This window comes from Aquila chrysaetos, chromosome 24 (assembly GCF_900496995.4).
Source record: "Aquila chrysaetos chrysaetos chromosome 24, bAquChr1.4, whole genome shotgun sequence".
NCBI classification, from domain to species: domain Eukaryota; kingdom Metazoa; phylum Chordata; class Aves; order Accipitriformes; family Accipitridae; genus Aquila; species Aquila chrysaetos.
This window is the reverse complement of record NC_044027.1, coordinates 822,407-839,591: the sequence shown is the minus strand read 5'-3', so window position 1 is coordinate 839,591 and position 17,185 is coordinate 822,407. Positions and strand designations below refer to the sequence as shown.

The following is a 17,185-nucleotide window of genomic DNA, read 5'->3' as shown; positions in this document are numbered from 1 at the left end:
CCAGGAGCTGGTTCCAAAGGAAATGTTTCCGTAGTAAAAAAGGGGACCACAGAGGAAGCTTTAAATGCAGCCTCTGCCTCCTTGCCTTACCCAGCAGCTCCCAGGCAGTGACCTGGAAAAGCAGAGCCAGTTCTCAGGCACCAGAACGAAAAGCATCGCGCCAGGGCAATAGGGCTGTGCAAGCAAGTGTGGGGCAGCTGGGGGTGTGAGGAAAACGTGTATGAGCATCTAGAGCACCAGGAGTACTGGGTGGCAGTCAGGGGGATGTGGGACAGCAGGGATGCTTCCAGCAGGCAGCCCACCCTAGAGGCAGGCGGTAGCTGATGCTGGAACACCTGAACTCCCCGAGAGGGATCTGCCTCTTGGGCACAGTCAAGTTCCTGGGAGCTCCCCCAAGAGCCACAACCTGCAGAGCTGTCCCTCCATCCACAGCCCACCCCAATCCCTGAAGAAAGGACCCCACAGGCAGGAAAACCATCAGCTTTCCTCCCCTCCGCTCCCTGTCTGCGTCCATGTGCTGCCTGCAGCAGGGAGCAGCCGAGGGGGGCCAGGCTGGTGCCTGCTGGTTTTCAGTCCTCATCCAAGCCCAGTGAAGCGCTCACCAGCCAAGTCCTGTTTTGGGTTATTGACCCACCCTGCAACCCTTCTCCACCAGGCTGGCCACCACCACTGACCCCCAGCCAGCCCCAGGGAGCTGCGACCCCCAGCCAACCCCAGGCAGCACCATGCAGAGACTGGCAGCAGTTCCCACTCTCCATGGGCGAGGGAGGGATACTCCATGGGGTCTGGCCAGGGCCAAGGGCAGAGGGACAGCAGGTCACATGGCTCTGCCTGGGCCTCTGCTACCAAGCCTGCCTACATAAATTAATCAGAGCTAATTGGCTTTTAGGTAAGTCTTCTTCACAGGAGCTCTGCAAGAAAGACTTTGAAGTGGGATTGCAAGTGGCAAAACCTTTATTTAAACACACAGTGCTACTACATAAGGACAGGCTCCCGGCCCCAGTATCACTCGCTGCTCCCTTCAGCACAGAAGATGTCAAGAGGTTAAAATCTCGCTGGATAACTTGCACTTCCCATTAAGTGCAGCCAGTTTATTTACATCTTGCTAATTACAAGAGACAAACAGCATTCACTAGAGGTGACACTTGACAAGAGCTGGCTGCACCCAGCAACAGCAGGACAGAAACTACTGGTGCCACAGAGCCTTTCCAAAACAAGGGAGCGTGGCCCAGCTCTCCCCATCACCACACTGCCAGGATAGGACCACCCCTCATATTTTGGGAGGATGCAACACTCTGCAGAGGCCCACGAAGCGCATCCTTCCAGGTCAGAGGTATGCATGATGCAAAATAACATCCCGTGCAGAGATCAACTGCTGCTACAGCTCTGCTTGGCACCAGCTTCCAGATTATTAAGAAAAAGAAGGGAGTTGTCTTCCCCCCCCCCAGTCACAACCGAGCTGCTTTTATTGTGGGTTTCCAGCCCTCAGCTAAGCAGATCCATGCAGCACATTTAAGCTGTTAAGCTTGGCTGAATAGGGCTGCTCTGTGTGCAGCTGCTGCTCGGCAGTGGCCAACTTAGAACCACTCAAAAATATAGACATATATTCATACAGACTCCCCACACCAAGAAAGGATTTAGACATTTTCCAGCTCAGCTCTCCAGTTAATAATAAATAATTGGCTCCAGAAACACAGCAGTGATCCAAGGCATGAAGAGGGGTGGGGGCAGAACCTGTGGCACAGCCAGTGCAAGTGCAATATCTCATTCCTTCCCTGGGGCTCTCAGTACACTACAGTGATCGAGCACCGTCCCATGCTCCCAAACTGGAGACTAAGACAAGGTACGTGGCTGGGACAAAGGCGTGAGGGGCTGAAGAGGGCAAGCACAAAGCTCACCCACCACCACACTACCCACAACTGGACTTCTGCCGGGCTGAGTGTTGCCCAGCTGCTGGCAGGGCTTCACCCCAGGCCACAGCCCGTCCTAGCCCCAGTGCCCAGCCCCAACAGCAGCTTCAGTGTCACTGGTGCAAGTGTCACAGGGCGGGGGGAAAGGAGATGATTGCAGCAGCAGGCACCCACTTCTCCAGGTACGAGTGCCCCACCAGCCCGATGGCCGTTGCACACTGCTGGAACCAGTGCACCCAGGCCCAGGGCGAGGTGCAAAGGACACACTGAGCAGCCAGGGAGCCTTTAGGCTTTTCACAGCAATCAAGAAAGTGGCAGCACGAAAAACATCCCTCAATCCCAGTCCCTGCTCTCTGTCCAAAACCTTTCCAACACCACCTGGGGCTGGGATGCAGCAGGTGGAGGGGGATGCTCTGGGCAGGGGCACAGACAGAGGCTCCAGGTTTCTTACTCTTCTCACAGTTGGCTCAGGAAACAAGTGCTTGGGGAGAGGTGGCCCTGAGGCAGCACCAGTGTCCTGCTCACCTCCATCCAGGCAAGGTGAGCCCCACTGCCCCGGGGTCATCGGGCATCATGTGTAGTTGCCTGGGCCACCCAGGGGGATCACAAAGACAGAGATGTCATCGCCAGAGCCCAGCTTGTCGTTTGCCAGCCGCCAGCCCCGCTCCTTCAGCACCCCCCTGGACCGCACCACCAGCTCCTGGGCCACCATGGTGTACCTGGGGGGCACAGCACAGTGCAGCTCAGCAGCGACCCCAGACCCTGCAGACTCCCTGATACAGCATCCTGCAGTCCCTAGCAAGGGAGAAGCTGGAGGAGCTAGAGGTGCAGGAAAGGGTCCCTTGGAGAGGAGAGATCTGAGCTCAGATACGCACATCCAGGGGAGCATTGCATGCTGTGGAGCAACAGCACCAGCCCCGAGGCCAGAGGCAGACATGGCCGTGACACTGCTCCAAGGAGCAAGGCCAAGGGAAGGTGTTAGAGAGCAGGACACGCTCATCCCGCTGTCCACTCGCAGCTCACCTGCACGGGTCATTGGGCTCGTAGCTTGTCAGCACCTCCATCACCACACCAGCCACCTCCTTGTCATTGGTGACATCCCAGAGCCCATCGGTGCCCAAGACCAGGACATCATCAGGGCAGTGCTCATACTGCGTGAGGTCGTAAACCCTGACCTGGCAAGCAATGGGACAAGACACGAGGGTGTGGGGCAGAGAAGGCTCCTGCTGCACTGGGTGCACCACGGATCTGGTCACCCCGACCAGCTCCAGCTCTTGCAGAACCCCTGGGCACGGAGCGGCCGGCAGCCAGGCTCACCTCTGGGAAGCAGGACAGGAAAGGCTTAATGTGGATGTTGGAGCTGAACACCTTGAGGTCGTGGTCTCCCAGGCCCCGCGTGACCCCAATCGTGGCCATCACCCGAGCCTGGAGAACAGCAAAATCAGAAGAAAACTTTAAGCCACTTCATCTACCTCCATTCCCGGCTGAGAATCGCTGGCAATGGAGCGGTGACAGCACTAGCAAAACCAGAGCAAAACCAGGCTGGAAACCACCGGATTCAGCGAGGGCAGGTGGGAAGCGAGCCCCCCCCAGCTCCTGCTACAGCACTTCACCTTTTTGCCTTCCCCATAGATAAGTGGAAACTTCAGGTCATCCTCTTCTATCTTTTTGTAAGCCCTGGTTAAAACAAGCCAGAGACAACATATCAGCAGGTGAAGGCTTCCAGCACCTCCCCTGCCTGCTTGGGACACAGCATCCCCCAGGACAAGGCCCCTTCAAGACCCGGGTACCCAGTGTACCACAGTCCCCACCCCGCGGGAAGGCATGCTGGAGCCGGACAGCCACATGCAGTGGGACCCCAGTGCCGCCCCTCAGCACAGAGCCTGCCAGGCAGGTTGGGGGGTTACCAGCCATTCATGTTTTGGTCTCTGTACAGCATCTTCCTCCCCAGCTCCTTGGGCTGGATCCTACGGGGGAACTCGAGGTGGGTGAACTCCTTCCCCAGCAGCTCAGGCCTCAGGAACGCCTGCGGGACGAAGCAGCGGCTCAGCTGCAGGGCCGGGAGAGCGGGATCCATGCAGCAGTGCCTGCCCCGCCGGCTGGCACCACCCGCAGCACCTCACCAGGCACCGTGGGACCTGCCAGCCTGCCGGGACCTCGGCTACGGTGTTTCATGGTGGGGATAACATCAGTTGCTCTGCTGCAACTCAAACAGGCAGCAGTGGTAAAGCAGCTTCAAAACACCCACCTGTGCTATGCCCAGAGGGGGAAGCTGTGCCAACACCCAGCAAGAAGGTGAAGCTTTTGCATGGAGAGTTTTGGGAAATAAGGACCTCTCAAAGGGATCAAAACCCAGCAAATTCCAGGAGAAGCTAGAATTTGCGCAGGGGGAGTCAGCTGCAAACCTCCCAGGACCCCAGGCTCAGCACAGGGCACTCGCCCGAGGAAAAGAGCCGACGGGTCTTTCCAGAAACCATGTCCCTGCTGTGGCTGTGACGAGGGATGAGAAGCAGCACAAGCCCCCTTCCCGGGGCAGCACCAGCAGCCCCAGGGCCTCCTGGAGCACAGCGTGCAGGGGACCAGGAACGGCGACAGCGCTGGAAAATGCAGATGGAGGAAGAAAGAGCTGAAAGAAAGGAGGAGAGCCCTTGGGAACATGGGAGGGTTTGGTGCAGAGGCAAGGAGAGCCCCATCCTGCTTCAGGAAGGGGGGCCCTGACCACGGCCTGGGCACCGTGCAGCAGAGCAAGCGTGCGCCTGGCCCCCTGCCCATTGCAGCCGGCTGGAGAGGATCCCGCTCACAGTGGTTTCCTCCTCTCGGTCATTCAAAAATAGATTCAAGAAAAAAATGCCTCAGTGTTTTTCCAAGTACATTGCAAGCCAGGAAATCGCATCCAGCAAGACCTCCTCCAACACAAACGCCTCCTCCTCTGTGCTGCCATCAGAGAGGTCTTTATAACCTTAAAAAGTCTCCCTGTGTGGCACAGTGGGGTTTGTCCAGGCCAGGAGAAGGAGCTTTCAGGAGGAAAGCTAGAAACCCGCTAGCACACGTCAGCTCCCTGCCTCCCCAGGGAGCAGCCGGGGAAGAAACTAGGACTCGGCGCGAGCGCTGCGGCTCCTTCGACCATGCGAGGGAGCACGGCGGGTGGAGGGAGCAGAGCCACGCTCCTCCTGGTCACTGCGCAAGCCAGCCTGGTGCTCCCACAGCAGCGGCAGGCAGTGCTCCCCGTTCCCCAGGCAGGAGCAGGACAAGATGGACTGAAGCGTCTCCATGCAACCGCACCAAACCGGCCCCATGCCGAGAGCCCAGGATCCCCAGCTGACCCTGCAGCAAACGAGGGCTCCACCAGCCATGAGATGCCCCCACGCCAGTGAGCCGGGGAAGCTCCCCGCATCCCAGTGCCTCTCCCCAACCCAGCGAGCTGGCTGGGATGGACAAGTGCCATCAGCATGTCCCAGTTGTGGGGCTGCCCTCGGCCCCTGGGACCCCACGAAGAAGGCAGCCCAGCAGGCAGCGTGGGGGGCTGGGAAGGGGCTGGGAGGTGGTTCAGCAGGAATGAGGTTAGAAGAAAGGTCTTTCTTACTAAAAACTGCAGCCTCTGCCTCTCTGTCTCTGGAGTAAACTCCCTGGACATTGGAATGATTTCCCCGTTACGGATGATAATGGCCCTGCAATGAAACATGGAAGGATGAGATTAGAGAAGAGGAGAGGAGACATGACGGGGGAGCTAAGCCTGGCTCTCCAGGGCTGGTTCCCTGCACAGCTGCCCAGGCAATACAACCCCTTCCCCTCCACTGCCTGCCCTCTTCCCAGCCCTGAGCTGGGGGGCTGCTTGCTGGCTCCACTGGCCCCATAGCCCCTGGGTGGGCAGGGCATGCCTCCCTCCTGCACGGGATAGGGGCAGGGAGGGAAGAGAAAAATGGAAGAGAAGCATGGGGCAGAGGAGAATGAAGCAGAGCAAACCAAAGGAGAAGATATAGTTAGAAGAGGATCAGCACAAAGGTGGCAAGCCCTCCTTTAAAGGGGACCCGCACACAGGACAGGCAGAAATTGCTAGCAGCAGGACATGGGTGCAAGTGCCCAGCCTACACCAGCACTGCAGCTCGCTGCTGGGGCCAGTCTGATTGTTTGATGTGTTAAATAAAAAAAAAAAGTCTGATTATGAGATGTTTCTGGATGTCATGGGGGAAATCAAGGATCTCCAGCACTGGTGGCCCAGCTGTCTCACCTGCTGTCCTGCCTAGGGCTGCAGGTCTCCTCCAGGGCAGCAGGGTCTGGCTAAGCCCAGCTATGGCAGTGTCCGATGCCCGAGGAGGGTACACAGACCCTCACCCAGAGGCCTGGTTACAGTCTCAGGACCCTGTGCGCATGGCTGCTGCTGCCATGGAGGGGCTCCGCACCCAAAAGCAGAGGCACAAAGGATCTCCTCCTCTGTTCCAGAGCTGGAAGCACATCCTCCAGCCTCAGACAATTTACCAGAGCCTGTATTTGCGGGCCTGACACGGCTGAGGACAAGCTAACCCTGCAGTAAATACAGGGCAATTCAAACTAGCTTCACCCTCAGCATAAGGTGGACTTGCCTTCCTGCCGTTGCTCGGGGGTATGAACACACCCAGGCGCAATTACAGCAACGCACCCAAGGAAATGCATGTATCAGTCAAAATCCTTGGGCTCCAAGCTCCCACGGGACTTGTCTGCACATAGATTTGCATGTCCTTCTCCTGAAACAGTTCACTGGTATGAAGTGCACCCTAAAATGACTTCTTGCACATTTTTGAAAGTTTTGCTGAGGGCAATTTTCAGTTGCCAACTCACAGCCCAGGCCAGTTCTGGCAGCAGGGGCCAGGGTGTGATCCAGAGCCATCTGGGAAGCAGACAGGACGCTGCCGGGAAGGAAGGGAGCAAGTCCCAGATTCTGGAAGGTGATTCTGCATTCCCCTCTGTGCACCAGGCAAATGCAGAGATCATGGCAGGGCACGCTCTCCCCAGGGCGTGCAGGCAGGCAGGCAGGCGACAGCTCTGCCCAGTCCTGCTTCCTCTGCCCTCCCCAAGACAGCCCAGCTCCAGGGATGGAGCCGGGTGCTCCTCACCAGCCATGCCTCCAGCACCGCCCTGCTTTACCGGGGTGCTTCCCGATTACGGGGTGAAAGACGGGGGCTGCCCTGCGGGGCCATACCTGCTGTCGCCGGCATTGGCCACGTAGAACTTGCCCATGAGGTAGACGGCAGCCAGGGCACAGCAGCCCCCGGACAGGCGCTGGGACGACCGCTCCCGCTCGATCTGGTCGTCCTGGGAAGACAGAGAGCAGCTCCAGGCAGGGCGGGAGGCCCCATGCCAGCAAGTAAAGCTGCAAGCAGCCCAAAATAGCACCCGGCTGCTCCGGTAGCACCTCAGCTGCTGGCTGAGCCAAGAGCCTGCTCCAGGTGGGGAGCAGCGGTCAGCTGGGGCCCGGGCACCTTTCCCCACACAGCCCAGGGGCAGCTGCAGGGCTGGGGGTACGGGGGTCCCGCAGTGCAGCTGGGGACATGGCTTTACCAGGGCAGTGGAGCAGGCAGGGAAGAGCAAGACAGGAGGGGAGCAGCTGGGACTGCTGGAACCAAGGGCAATGGAGCCCTCTGCACCCCTACAGGCCTGGAGCCCAAAGCCTCTGCCTCCTGACGCCCAAAACAGGGGAGAGCATCACAGTGCTCTCTCCAGGACCATCCTGCTAGGAGCCGTCACTGCAGCCCCCTCCTTGCTGCAGAGTTGCCTTTTGCAGAGGGGACAAGCCAACGCAGACACAGACAGCAGAGATGCTCCCAGGGGATGCCCTGGGCATCCCTGCAGGCAGGGGCTCACTCACCATGTGCTTAAAGGCGTTCTCGATGGCACCGATCACCAGGCTCTCATGGGAAACCGCTTTCTCCAGGTGAAAGCGTGGCACAGCATCGTTGGGGACCTCCCCATCGTCCTCTGTGAGGGGCACCCGGCTCGGCTCCGCAGGGCCGGCCCTCGTGTCGTGCAGGAGGCAGATGGGAGGCGGGGAGGGGTCCTGCAGGATGTCCACGAGGTCCCGGAGCTGCTCACAGATGTGCAGATGGAGCCTCTTGGATGCCATGACAGCAGCACCGCTGCCTGCATGGCCATCAAACAAGGCCCAATAGTGGAAATAAAAACCCTTCCTGCCCTGTGGGGAGAGAAAGGAAGGTGAAGTGAGCCTGTGAGGAAGCAGACAGAACGGGGAATTTGGAGCAGCTGGGGTCACCAGCTGAGGACAGTGACACAAGACTTTGCCTCCAGCTCGCAGGTGCCAGCCCAGTGCAGGCAGGAGCAGGCAGGCAGCTGATCAAGGGTATCTGGACACAGCTGGTCCCTGGCTCAAGCCCAGCCCTGCCTCAGATACCTCATGCTGCCAGCAGCACATCTCCGGCAGCCGACTCCCCCAAAGGGGAGGCATAACTGGGCCAGTGCGGTAGCCACCTCTGCAACCCACCAGGGCACATGGGCCAGTGGCCTCCCCGGGCCAGCAGCCTCCCTGGGCCAGCCAGCCCCAGTGTAGTCCAGTGGGTATGACGGCAGGAGGTGGCAGGGAGCAGGGGCAGCGCGCCTGGGAACAGAGGGAATCCCTGGGGAAGCCGCGGTGCGCACGCATCTCCACATGCCCCATCTCACGTCCTGCCCCTGGGCATCCTCCCCGTCATGTCCCTTCCTGCGCACACCGCCCCAGCTCTCACCCTGTCCAGCTCCCCGCTGCTTTCCCTGGACGGCAGCCGGCCCCTCAGGCTGGGCCTCCTCTCCACAAACACCACCTCGCAGCACGCCTGGTCCTCATTGTGCTGACTCTTTCCCGCATTTATCACCCTGCCGTGAGGAAACAAGGGGTAGAGGCTCTTTCTTTCACACCACACTCCAGCAAAGGCCACCCCGCAGTCCCTCGTCCCTCCCGACCGCCACTCATGCCCCCACATCCCCAGGGATGCTCTCTGCAGGTACTCCTGTCCTGCCTGGGGCAGCAGCAGCCGGGAAAGCAGATGTCCCAGACCAGTTGCATGGGTTGATCTGGGGCCAGCAGCAGTGTTTGCTCCCACCAGCGCGGCTGGGTCCAGGGGAGAGCAGCCCTCCAGGCACCCACCGAGGGAGGTGACCAGAAAAAGGTGGGTTTGCTGAAGGTCCCCACTGCTGCCCCAAGCAGAGAGATTGCCTGAAAACCTGCACCAGCCCCAATGCACACACACCCAGCCAGGACTCACAGACAGGATTACAGCCTCATCCATGTCCCATCACACCCAGCACCTCTCAGACAGAGCAGGTGCCTCAGAGAAGGAGGGGAGAAGGTGATGAAGGTGAAACCAGCAGAACTTTTGCAAAAAGAGTCACACTAACTTTTCACAGCCTATGCTGGCACAGCAGATTTCAGGTCTAGATTGCAAAACCTGCTCATGGGAGGAAGCTGTAAACATGCACAACAGGATGAGCTCTTTGGGTACAGACTTTTCAAGTGGCTTGCAGAAAGAAGTCTTGGGAGACAGAAGTCGTGCTGCTGAGCAGAGGGTGGTTTCTGCTCCGGGTGGTTTTTGCTCAGGGTACTCCTACCCCAGTATCTCCGGGGGCAAATTAACATCTCAAAGAGCTCCCTAGGTTATCGGGAAGATCAGCTTGAGCAAGGGATGCAGGAGCAGACTGACAGCACTGAGCAGCAAAGGTGGTCTTCAAAGCCTGACCTTCCCCGCTGGCCTTCAGTTAAGGGTGAAACTCGCAGCGAGTAAAAGGAGAAGAGAATCAGGCCCTTGAAGGGGAAGTCGAAATCCGGTCTCGCTCCCAAGACAGCTTCAACTCCCTCCTCCCCCGAGTCCTGCAGCAGTTCCTTCACCCCTCGGTGTCGGTTCCCCATCAGCGACACCGGGTATCGCGCGGCTAAGTGGGGAAAACAAAACGGGCAGAGGAGCCCGAAACCCTCGGGAATGGGCAAGAGCACGAACCCGGACGGACGGCTTTCCCGTCAGCAGCCGTTTAAAGAGCAAGCTTCCCATCTGCCGCCTCTGAAGAGCCAAGCGCAGCTCACCGCCGGCTGCCCGCGACCCAGTTCGGTTCCTGGGGACCCCGCTCCGGTGCCGAGCGCTGCCAGCCCCGTGTGCCCCCCCTCCTCCTCCTCCTCCCCGGGGCTGCAAAGCCCCCGGCCGGAGCGCGTCCAGCTGCGGGCAGCCCCGGCCCCGGGGGGGGGCGGCCCCGGCCCCGGCCCCCGCCCGGCCCCGACCCCGACCCCCGCTCACTCGGCGTAGCCGGTGCTCCAGGGCAGGCGGCGGCGGCCGTCGCGGGGGCTCTGCACCGCCCGGCCGGCGTGGTCGTCGGCGCGGCGCAGCTCCTCGGGCGTCAGCTGGAGGAAGGCCGGCCGGCAGAAGGAGGCTCCCGCCGGCGACCCCCCGTCCCCGCCGCCCCGGGGCTCGGCGGGGGGCTGCGCGCCCGCCCCCAGCCCCGCCACCAGCTGCGCCACGGCGGCGCGCACTCGCAGCAGCATACCGCGCCGGGCCGGGCCGAGCCGAGCCGGGCCGAGCCCTTGCCGAGCCCGCCGCCCCGCCCCGCGGCCCGCTCCGCCTTCCGCCCCGGCGGCGGAGGCGGGGGGACGGGACGGACGGGACGCGGGGCTGCCGGCGCGGCTGCTCAGCGCCGCAGCGCGTACGCGCATCGCCCCGCGGTGACTGCACAGCCGGGACGGCAGCCGGCCCCGGGCGGAGGGAGAGCCCCCCGCCCCGAAACGCGGCGGGGAGGGGGGGGGGGGGCTCCGGTGGGGAGCTGGCCGCCGCCAGCCCCGGAGGGACGAGCCAGAGCCGCGCAGCACGGCGGCTGCGAGAGGCAGCGCTGGGAAAGTCTTTTACCGGCGGCGGGAGACAGAGGGAAGACAGGGAGACGGCTCTGCAGGAGAGGCAGGGTCGCCCTGCCCACGCGTGGCCGGTCCCCTTCCTGTGCTTTGCCGGCAGAGGAGCAGACGGGTTTCCCGGGTGGATCTTCCCGGGGCTCCAGCAGAGCCACCTACTCCGGTATGACATCCCCTGCCAGGGCCAGGTGCTTCGTCACTCTCCCTGCGCTCGTCGGTGAGGCCCAACCCATGCGCAGTCATGCCAGGCTATTAATAAACAGCCAGCCTGCAGAGGAGAAAGGAGTTAACGTGACAGGACCGAGAGCTGAATCTCTCCCTTCCACCCAGGCTTCTGCACTCCAGCACTGATCAGGATGCAGATTCAGCTGACCCAGAACAACACATTCCCGCTGGCTGGGAGGGGAAGAGCTGCTAGTTTAAACAGCATCACCAGCTCAGCCCAACCTCAGCACCTCCCTGCCTCTGGGTTCCTATGACAACAAAAAACCTGCTGAAATGAAAAAGCACAGTATTTACCTACCATAAAGTAAAACTGAGGCTATTTCCTAAGACAGGTATGCCCCAGTGCTCTCAGCTCCACAGAGGAACCATTTATTCCTTTCCACACAGGGCTTCTGCATTGCAAGGTCTGAGCAGAAGCAGGGCTCTCGCTGCCAGCTCTGTAAAGCTCTCCATGCTTTAGCTGCCTTCTTCAGCTAGAGCTCTTCTAACTGCACCAGACTATTAGGATCACCTTCCAAAAGTTATTCAGTACTCCCTATATTCCCATCTTCTAACCCTTAGCTTTAAGCTATTCAGTAGCCTGCCTTTCTTAAGGTCCTTACACACCCAAACTCATACCCCCTTTCCTACTCTGCTTTCTGCTCGCACACCCCTATTTGCAGCTGCTGCTTCATTTCCTGCCTTGCTTTGCACCCACTGCTCACCTGGGTGTCCCAGCTGTTGCTTGGCTCCAATTAAAGTGTTCCCTCATAAATACGTCCCTGCTCCCCCTTCACTATAGGTGCTACAAAACTGGGGGGAGGGTTAGGAGTACTGGCCTACAGCTCTGAGTTGGAAGTATAGCTAGGACACAGGTAGATTTATCAGCAGGTACATGTGTCCTTCTTTGTTACATCTCACCTTAGTGGGTTGGAGTATGCCATAGCTTCTCATTATTAATTCCAGTAATCCCTGAACTCCTGTAGGAGCTGCTCTGCTGCTAGCACTAAGCTGCCCAGGTAGGAACATCCCCTTGCTGACAGCTTTTGCTCTTCCTCCTCACAGTGCTTGTGCCCCCTTCCCCAGCTGGAACTGGCTGTGTTTGTGCCTCACGGGGGGCTACAGCCGCCCCCAGCAGCCCCTTGCTGCCTCAGCAGCACCTCTGCCCTCCATCACCCCTTGATCCTGGGGTCGGGATCGGTCCGGGGGGGGGGCTGCAGGGAGCCGAGGAGGCGCTGGATGGCGACACAGGCTGCGCTACAGCCCCGGGACCGGCCGGCCCCCCCAGCCCCCCCGCAGCGCGCTGGGCAGAGGGAGCTGCCGGCCAGCAGGCTGTGCCCGAAGGCAAGCCCGTCAGCCCCCCTCCTGCCCCTCTCTTGGCGGGGGGGAGTCCAGCTGTCTCGTACAAAGTATTTCAGAATCCCCTGGCGCTCCCGGCTCGCTGCGGCTCTCCGTAAACTGCTCTGGGGTTTGTCACAGTCGGGGGGGCAGGGAGCCCCCCGTGGTTTGGCTGGGTTTGCAGCACCGGCACATGCACTGGTTACCCAGCTTCACGGATTTCTGGCACTGGCTCCCCATCTTTTTTCCCCGTGACCCTCCAGTGCCTTCTGGCTGCCTGCGTGCTCTGCCAGACTGGACCCCCGAGGGGTCGGGGCAGCTGGGAGCCCCGGGGCTGCCCCAGCACGGCCGGGAGCTGTGGTGGACAGGGGAGCGGTGGGCAGGGGCTGACTGGGAGCAGCTGTGCCAGCCCCGAGGCCAGCACCCCTCTGGTCCCAATCCAGCAGCCCTGGGTCCTCTCCCTTTGCTCCGGATGCCTTCCCCCTTACAGCGTCTCAGTCCTGCTGCTGGTCACACGGGGGGGGGGTCCTCAAATATTATGAGTGCAATATCCTTTTGTTATTAAGGTTGGAAATCACTGGATTCTCCAGGGAATGCTTCCCCCCTCTGTAGGGCTGCCAATCTGCCCTGTACTGCTGAGTCACCAGGATGCTTTCCTCAGAAAGAAAGAAATGGCAGTTTCCAAAACGGCTCGTGTGTAAGGCTGATCCTGTTTTGTATTTGTTATTTCCTTTATGCTGAGCATTGCACAGAAAGAATGGTCTGACATAAAAACATGCTGCAAGAATGCTCCCTGAAACAATGCAAGGCTAATAAGTGTTTTCCAAGAAAGAGGGCTACATTTCCTCCTATTCATCCTGCCTGCCAGTTCAATGTGAAGTTTCCTCCTTGCCTGCGTGGCTGGTGTTCCCCTTCACAAGTCTGCCTGGCACAAGACCTGTGCATGTGTCTGGGGACACAGACAGTTACGGACTGAGTCACACTACCAGCTTGGGGAGGCAAATGCCAGTAAATGGCCACTTCAGGCGTCAGCGGCTCTGCCCTTTGCCCTTCCCACCCCTCAGGAGTTCCTGCCTGGGATGCCTGTACTTTCCCTGCTTCCCCGTCTCGCCCAAAATGTCTCTCCCTGTCTGAGTCCAGGGCCAGGCACTCACCCTCCATGGGCATGGCTTCAGGTGAGCCTTCAATGGTCTACTTGGCAGACCTGCTGTCCAGTGTGATTCCTACCAAAGCCACCAGCTTTCTGCTTCCAAACTCAGCTCTGGAGATGCTTCTTCATCCCCAGGCTGCACTGAGCTATTTTTAGCAGCAACACTCTTCAAGTGGGTGCAAAGCTGGGGAGACTTTCTCCTGTAGCCTCCAGAGCTGTTGGGATTGCTCAGGCTGACCTGAACCCAAGGTTTCTGCATAGCTTGGCATCACTTGAGGGTTTCTGCTGTACCTTGACACTGGTGTTTCCTTCCCCTCTTCAGCTGGGTGCTTCCCTGCCCCCCAGCTCCTGGGAGAGGATAAACTCTGGGGTCCTCCCCTCCGTCCTTAATTGCTGAGGGTTTGCCTATGCAGAACAGAGGAGACATAAGGTTATGACATCTTCTCTGTTTCTGGACAAAGCTATGTGAAAATGGTAATGAAAATGATTCCTTTTAATTTCTAGTGGGGGGACTGGAGGAACAATTTTCCAAAGCCCTTTTTAAATGAAAAGCTTTATTTCAAAGGAGTGAAGATTTTAATTCCTTTGGAAAAGCCATTTTTCTTTGCGAAGGCCAGCCCTTTTGCTGGTTCTACCTGTCTCTGTGGGCAAAAGGAGCTGAGCTCATCAGGGCAGCAGCCACGTGCGCAGGAGGAGGAAGCAGCTCTGCATGGGGAGCACTGGCACCAGGACCAATGCCACCGCTGCCAGCTTGCTGCCATTATAAACACCGATTTAAAAACTAACAACACAGGAATTAGGCTTAAATTATGCTATTTTGCTTAATTTCTCGTGCAACTGCTTAGCATTACAAAAGTCTTTCTAAGTTTCGTTATTCATCTATGTTGCTGAGCCCCAGAGGAGGTAGGATGAAGGCAGCGATATTTCTATGTGAAAGAATGACATGTTGGTGGCATTTAAGCCAGAACAGAAGTAAATTAAACATCTAGATCATAAAAGTACCAGAGGATGTTTTAAAATCGGCTCTTTGCAGCAGTGCATTAGTTGACTGCACAGCTTTACTGTGTAATGAGCAATATATTAATTTATAATTAGTGTAGTACAGTGAAGCTCAGCAAATACCTCTGTGCACTCTGGATAATTCATCAACAGAAGAAGCAGCTCTTAATGGTTTCCAAGGTTTGCCTGTCCCCTGTAATTGGGAAGTTCAGAATTTATTGTTATTTCTTTTAAGCGATAATTTGATCGCGACCACACATCTTTATTCCGTGTCTGTTCCTGCTTGAGTGCAGAAAAGCCTTTGGAGCGTTGCAGCTCAGGGTGCGCGTGTGACCTCGCTGCAGGTTGTTGTAGTCAGCATTTTGCAGACCAGAGGACCTGGTGTTGGTGCAGATTTCCTATAGGCTTTTACCCTCACCTGTCCCCACTGCAGAAGGGGAGGTCAGCAGGTTAACCTCCTTGGGTCACTTGGCTTTTCCCCCTCTGCTGCTACCAAAACTGCTTTACCCCTTTCACATCACCCAAGGGATCTTCATGTGAAATTCTGCTCTCAAAGGCTTCATGAGTCTCCTGTTCTTGTATAACATCACCTGACAGCAGAAATACAGAAGGACAATAATAAATGTGTGATAATAAGGCTAATTGGAATTTATGGAGCCTTTGGGGATTTTATTTTTCAGTTTGGAAGCTCAGACACACATCCCAGAGGATGCAGGGACCCTGAGTGGTACTCGTCCCTGCCTGTGCGGCTGGTGCCCAGACTCCCTGGAGATCCTCCCTCCTGTACTGCTGTATTGTCAGGCTGGGAATCTGCACAGAAATTCCCTGTTGTCAGCAAAGTCTTCTGAAAAGGGAACAAAATCCTCAGAGCTGGGTACTCGGTGCTGAGACAGCCTGGAGACATCAGTGCCTTCTCAGAGGAAGGGGATAAATAAGTGTGAATCTTAATTCAGTGACCCACTGAAAACAGGGTGTGACAAATCCTCCCCAGGAATAAAATGTCAGGACTTCTGCTTTTTCCAACTTTAATAAAATAATTTGTATGCCTCTGCCTATTAGCAGCTGCAGATAAGTTGATGGCACTGAGGATTTAAAGTCCTCTGGTGTGCCCATCTGCCTCGGTATAGCCATCTAACCCAAGCCCTTGTCGCAAACCCGGAGTTTTCTTCCTGAAAAAAAGCCGGTTGGTTATCTAGAGAGTGCAGAAGGGTTCTGGGTATGTTGGCAGCCACCCAGTCTAAGGGGAAGTGATTTCCTACATGGTAGCGGGAGTATTCATCACTAAGATTTTCTAGCGCAGTACCTTTCCTGCGAAACTCGTCTTGTTACAGATGCTAAACTCTTCTCCCTGCTCCCAGTAAAATAACAGGCTCCTTGAAGAGCCACAGCCAGGGAAGAGAGCAGTGCTGAAGGCTGCTGCTGCACAGTCGAACAAGAAGTCAGGGGGGAGGAGGAATTACGGTGTTCACTTCCAGTGGAATTTAAATGAAATCAGTTTTACTGAAGTCTTAATTCTTCCCCTGCATTGAAATTGAAATGCTGTGATCTGGAAAGCAGCAAGTTTGTATTTCTGTACCATTACATCAATGAAGAGCTTGATTTTTGTAGGCCTCCTTATTGAATAATCTGGCCTAATTTAATTGGAATTTGGCTGGTGTGAAAAGTAGTTTTGATTGCATTTGCTCTTGATCATTTCCATTAAAACTTTGTGATCTGAAAAGTAGTACGTTTGTATTTACTTATCATAGCAATAGAGACCTGAATTGGCAGACTCTCTATCAAATTACCTGATGAATATAAACAGCAGATTTAATTTAGTTTTGTATTGATTTTTGCCATTATTATTAAAACCCTCTGCTCTGAAGAATGAGATGCTTGTATTTCCTTAATATCTTATTACTGGGGTTTGGGTTAATCTTGTAGAGCTTTTCCCTTTTCTTTTGAGCATCCAAGTCTAATTAATTGGAATTTAACATACAGCAATTTTGACTTTAAAGAGGGAAAAAGAAGTTATTTCCCTCAGGTAAAATAGCAAAGAAACCTATTCTTATCAGGGTCCTCTTAAAGCTGGGGTGCTTTCCCCTGGCTCCCTATGTGCATTTTGGGGTGACTCTTCCCCCAGGGAAGACGCCAAGGTGTCTGGTTCCCCAAGAGCTGGTGGGTCACCTCGGGGCATCTCCCCTCCAGCCCGGGCACTGGGGTGGCTGGGAGGGACCGGCCTCAGGGGAGGCTGCCTGGGGCCGGGCACTGCCTCTGCCTCCCTGCCCATGGTGGCTGCTCCCTGCTCTCTGCTTTCACCAGCACTAATTGGTTTTACTGATCTGAACTAGAGGTGTTATAAATCAAACCAAGATTAAAGAGGGACAAGTCTGGGCTTCTGCTGTGGGTATGCGAAGGGGAGAGGAACCTTCCCCAGCGGGGGGACTTAGCTCTGCCCTGCATCATTTCCTAGGGAAAAAATGGAAACATCTGATGCGAGGCGCTGAGAGGCTGTGGTTTGCTCTAAGTGGCTGCAGAAACCCGCTTGGATCAGAGGAAGGAAAACAGGTCAGATGATGAGGCTTGTCAGAGGCATGGAGCGCTGGAGGAGCAGGAGCCAGGGCTCTGGGAAGCAGGACAGGCTGAGACCCGGTGCACACCAAAGCCACGGGCGAGGGTGCTGGGTGGCAGCGAGGGGCCTGGCTTGGTGTGGCCCGAGATGTCCCTGGGTGTGCAGAGAGCCAGCTGCTGCTC

The 17,185-nt window shown here is 57.1% G+C and overlaps 1 protein-coding gene across 4 annotated transcripts; it reads right to left on the bottom strand.

Moving 5' to 3' along the window:
• Positions 1–936: 936 nt before the first annotated feature.
• Positions 937–11,083, bottom strand: PPM1J (protein phosphatase, Mg2+/Mn2+ dependent 1J). 4 transcript variants are annotated; one of them, XM_030000852.2, is made up of 10 exons: positions 10,763–11,083; positions 8,624–8,750; positions 7,753–8,076; positions 7,087–7,199; positions 5,494–5,578; positions 3,818–3,936; positions 3,524–3,587; positions 3,228–3,335; positions 2,934–3,085; positions 937–2,629 (listed from the first exon to the last, which is right to left on the bottom strand). In XM_030000852.2, exons 1-10 carry the CDS (start codon positions 11,002–11,004, stop codon positions 2,482–2,484), a joined length of 1,482 nt encoding a protein of 493 aa, XP_029856712.1. In that variant the 5' UTR covers positions 11,005–11,083; the 3' UTR covers positions 937–2,481. The 4 variants fall into 4 exon arrangements, with proteins under 4 accessions (XP_029856712.1, XP_029856711.1, XP_040975871.1 ...); XM_030000851.2 differs by lacking the exon at positions 10,763–11,083 and adding an exon at positions 10,160–10,457; XM_041119937.1 differs by lacking the exon at positions 10,763–11,083 and adding an exon at positions 9,273–10,040.
• Positions 11,084–17,185: the final 6,102 nt, after the last annotated feature.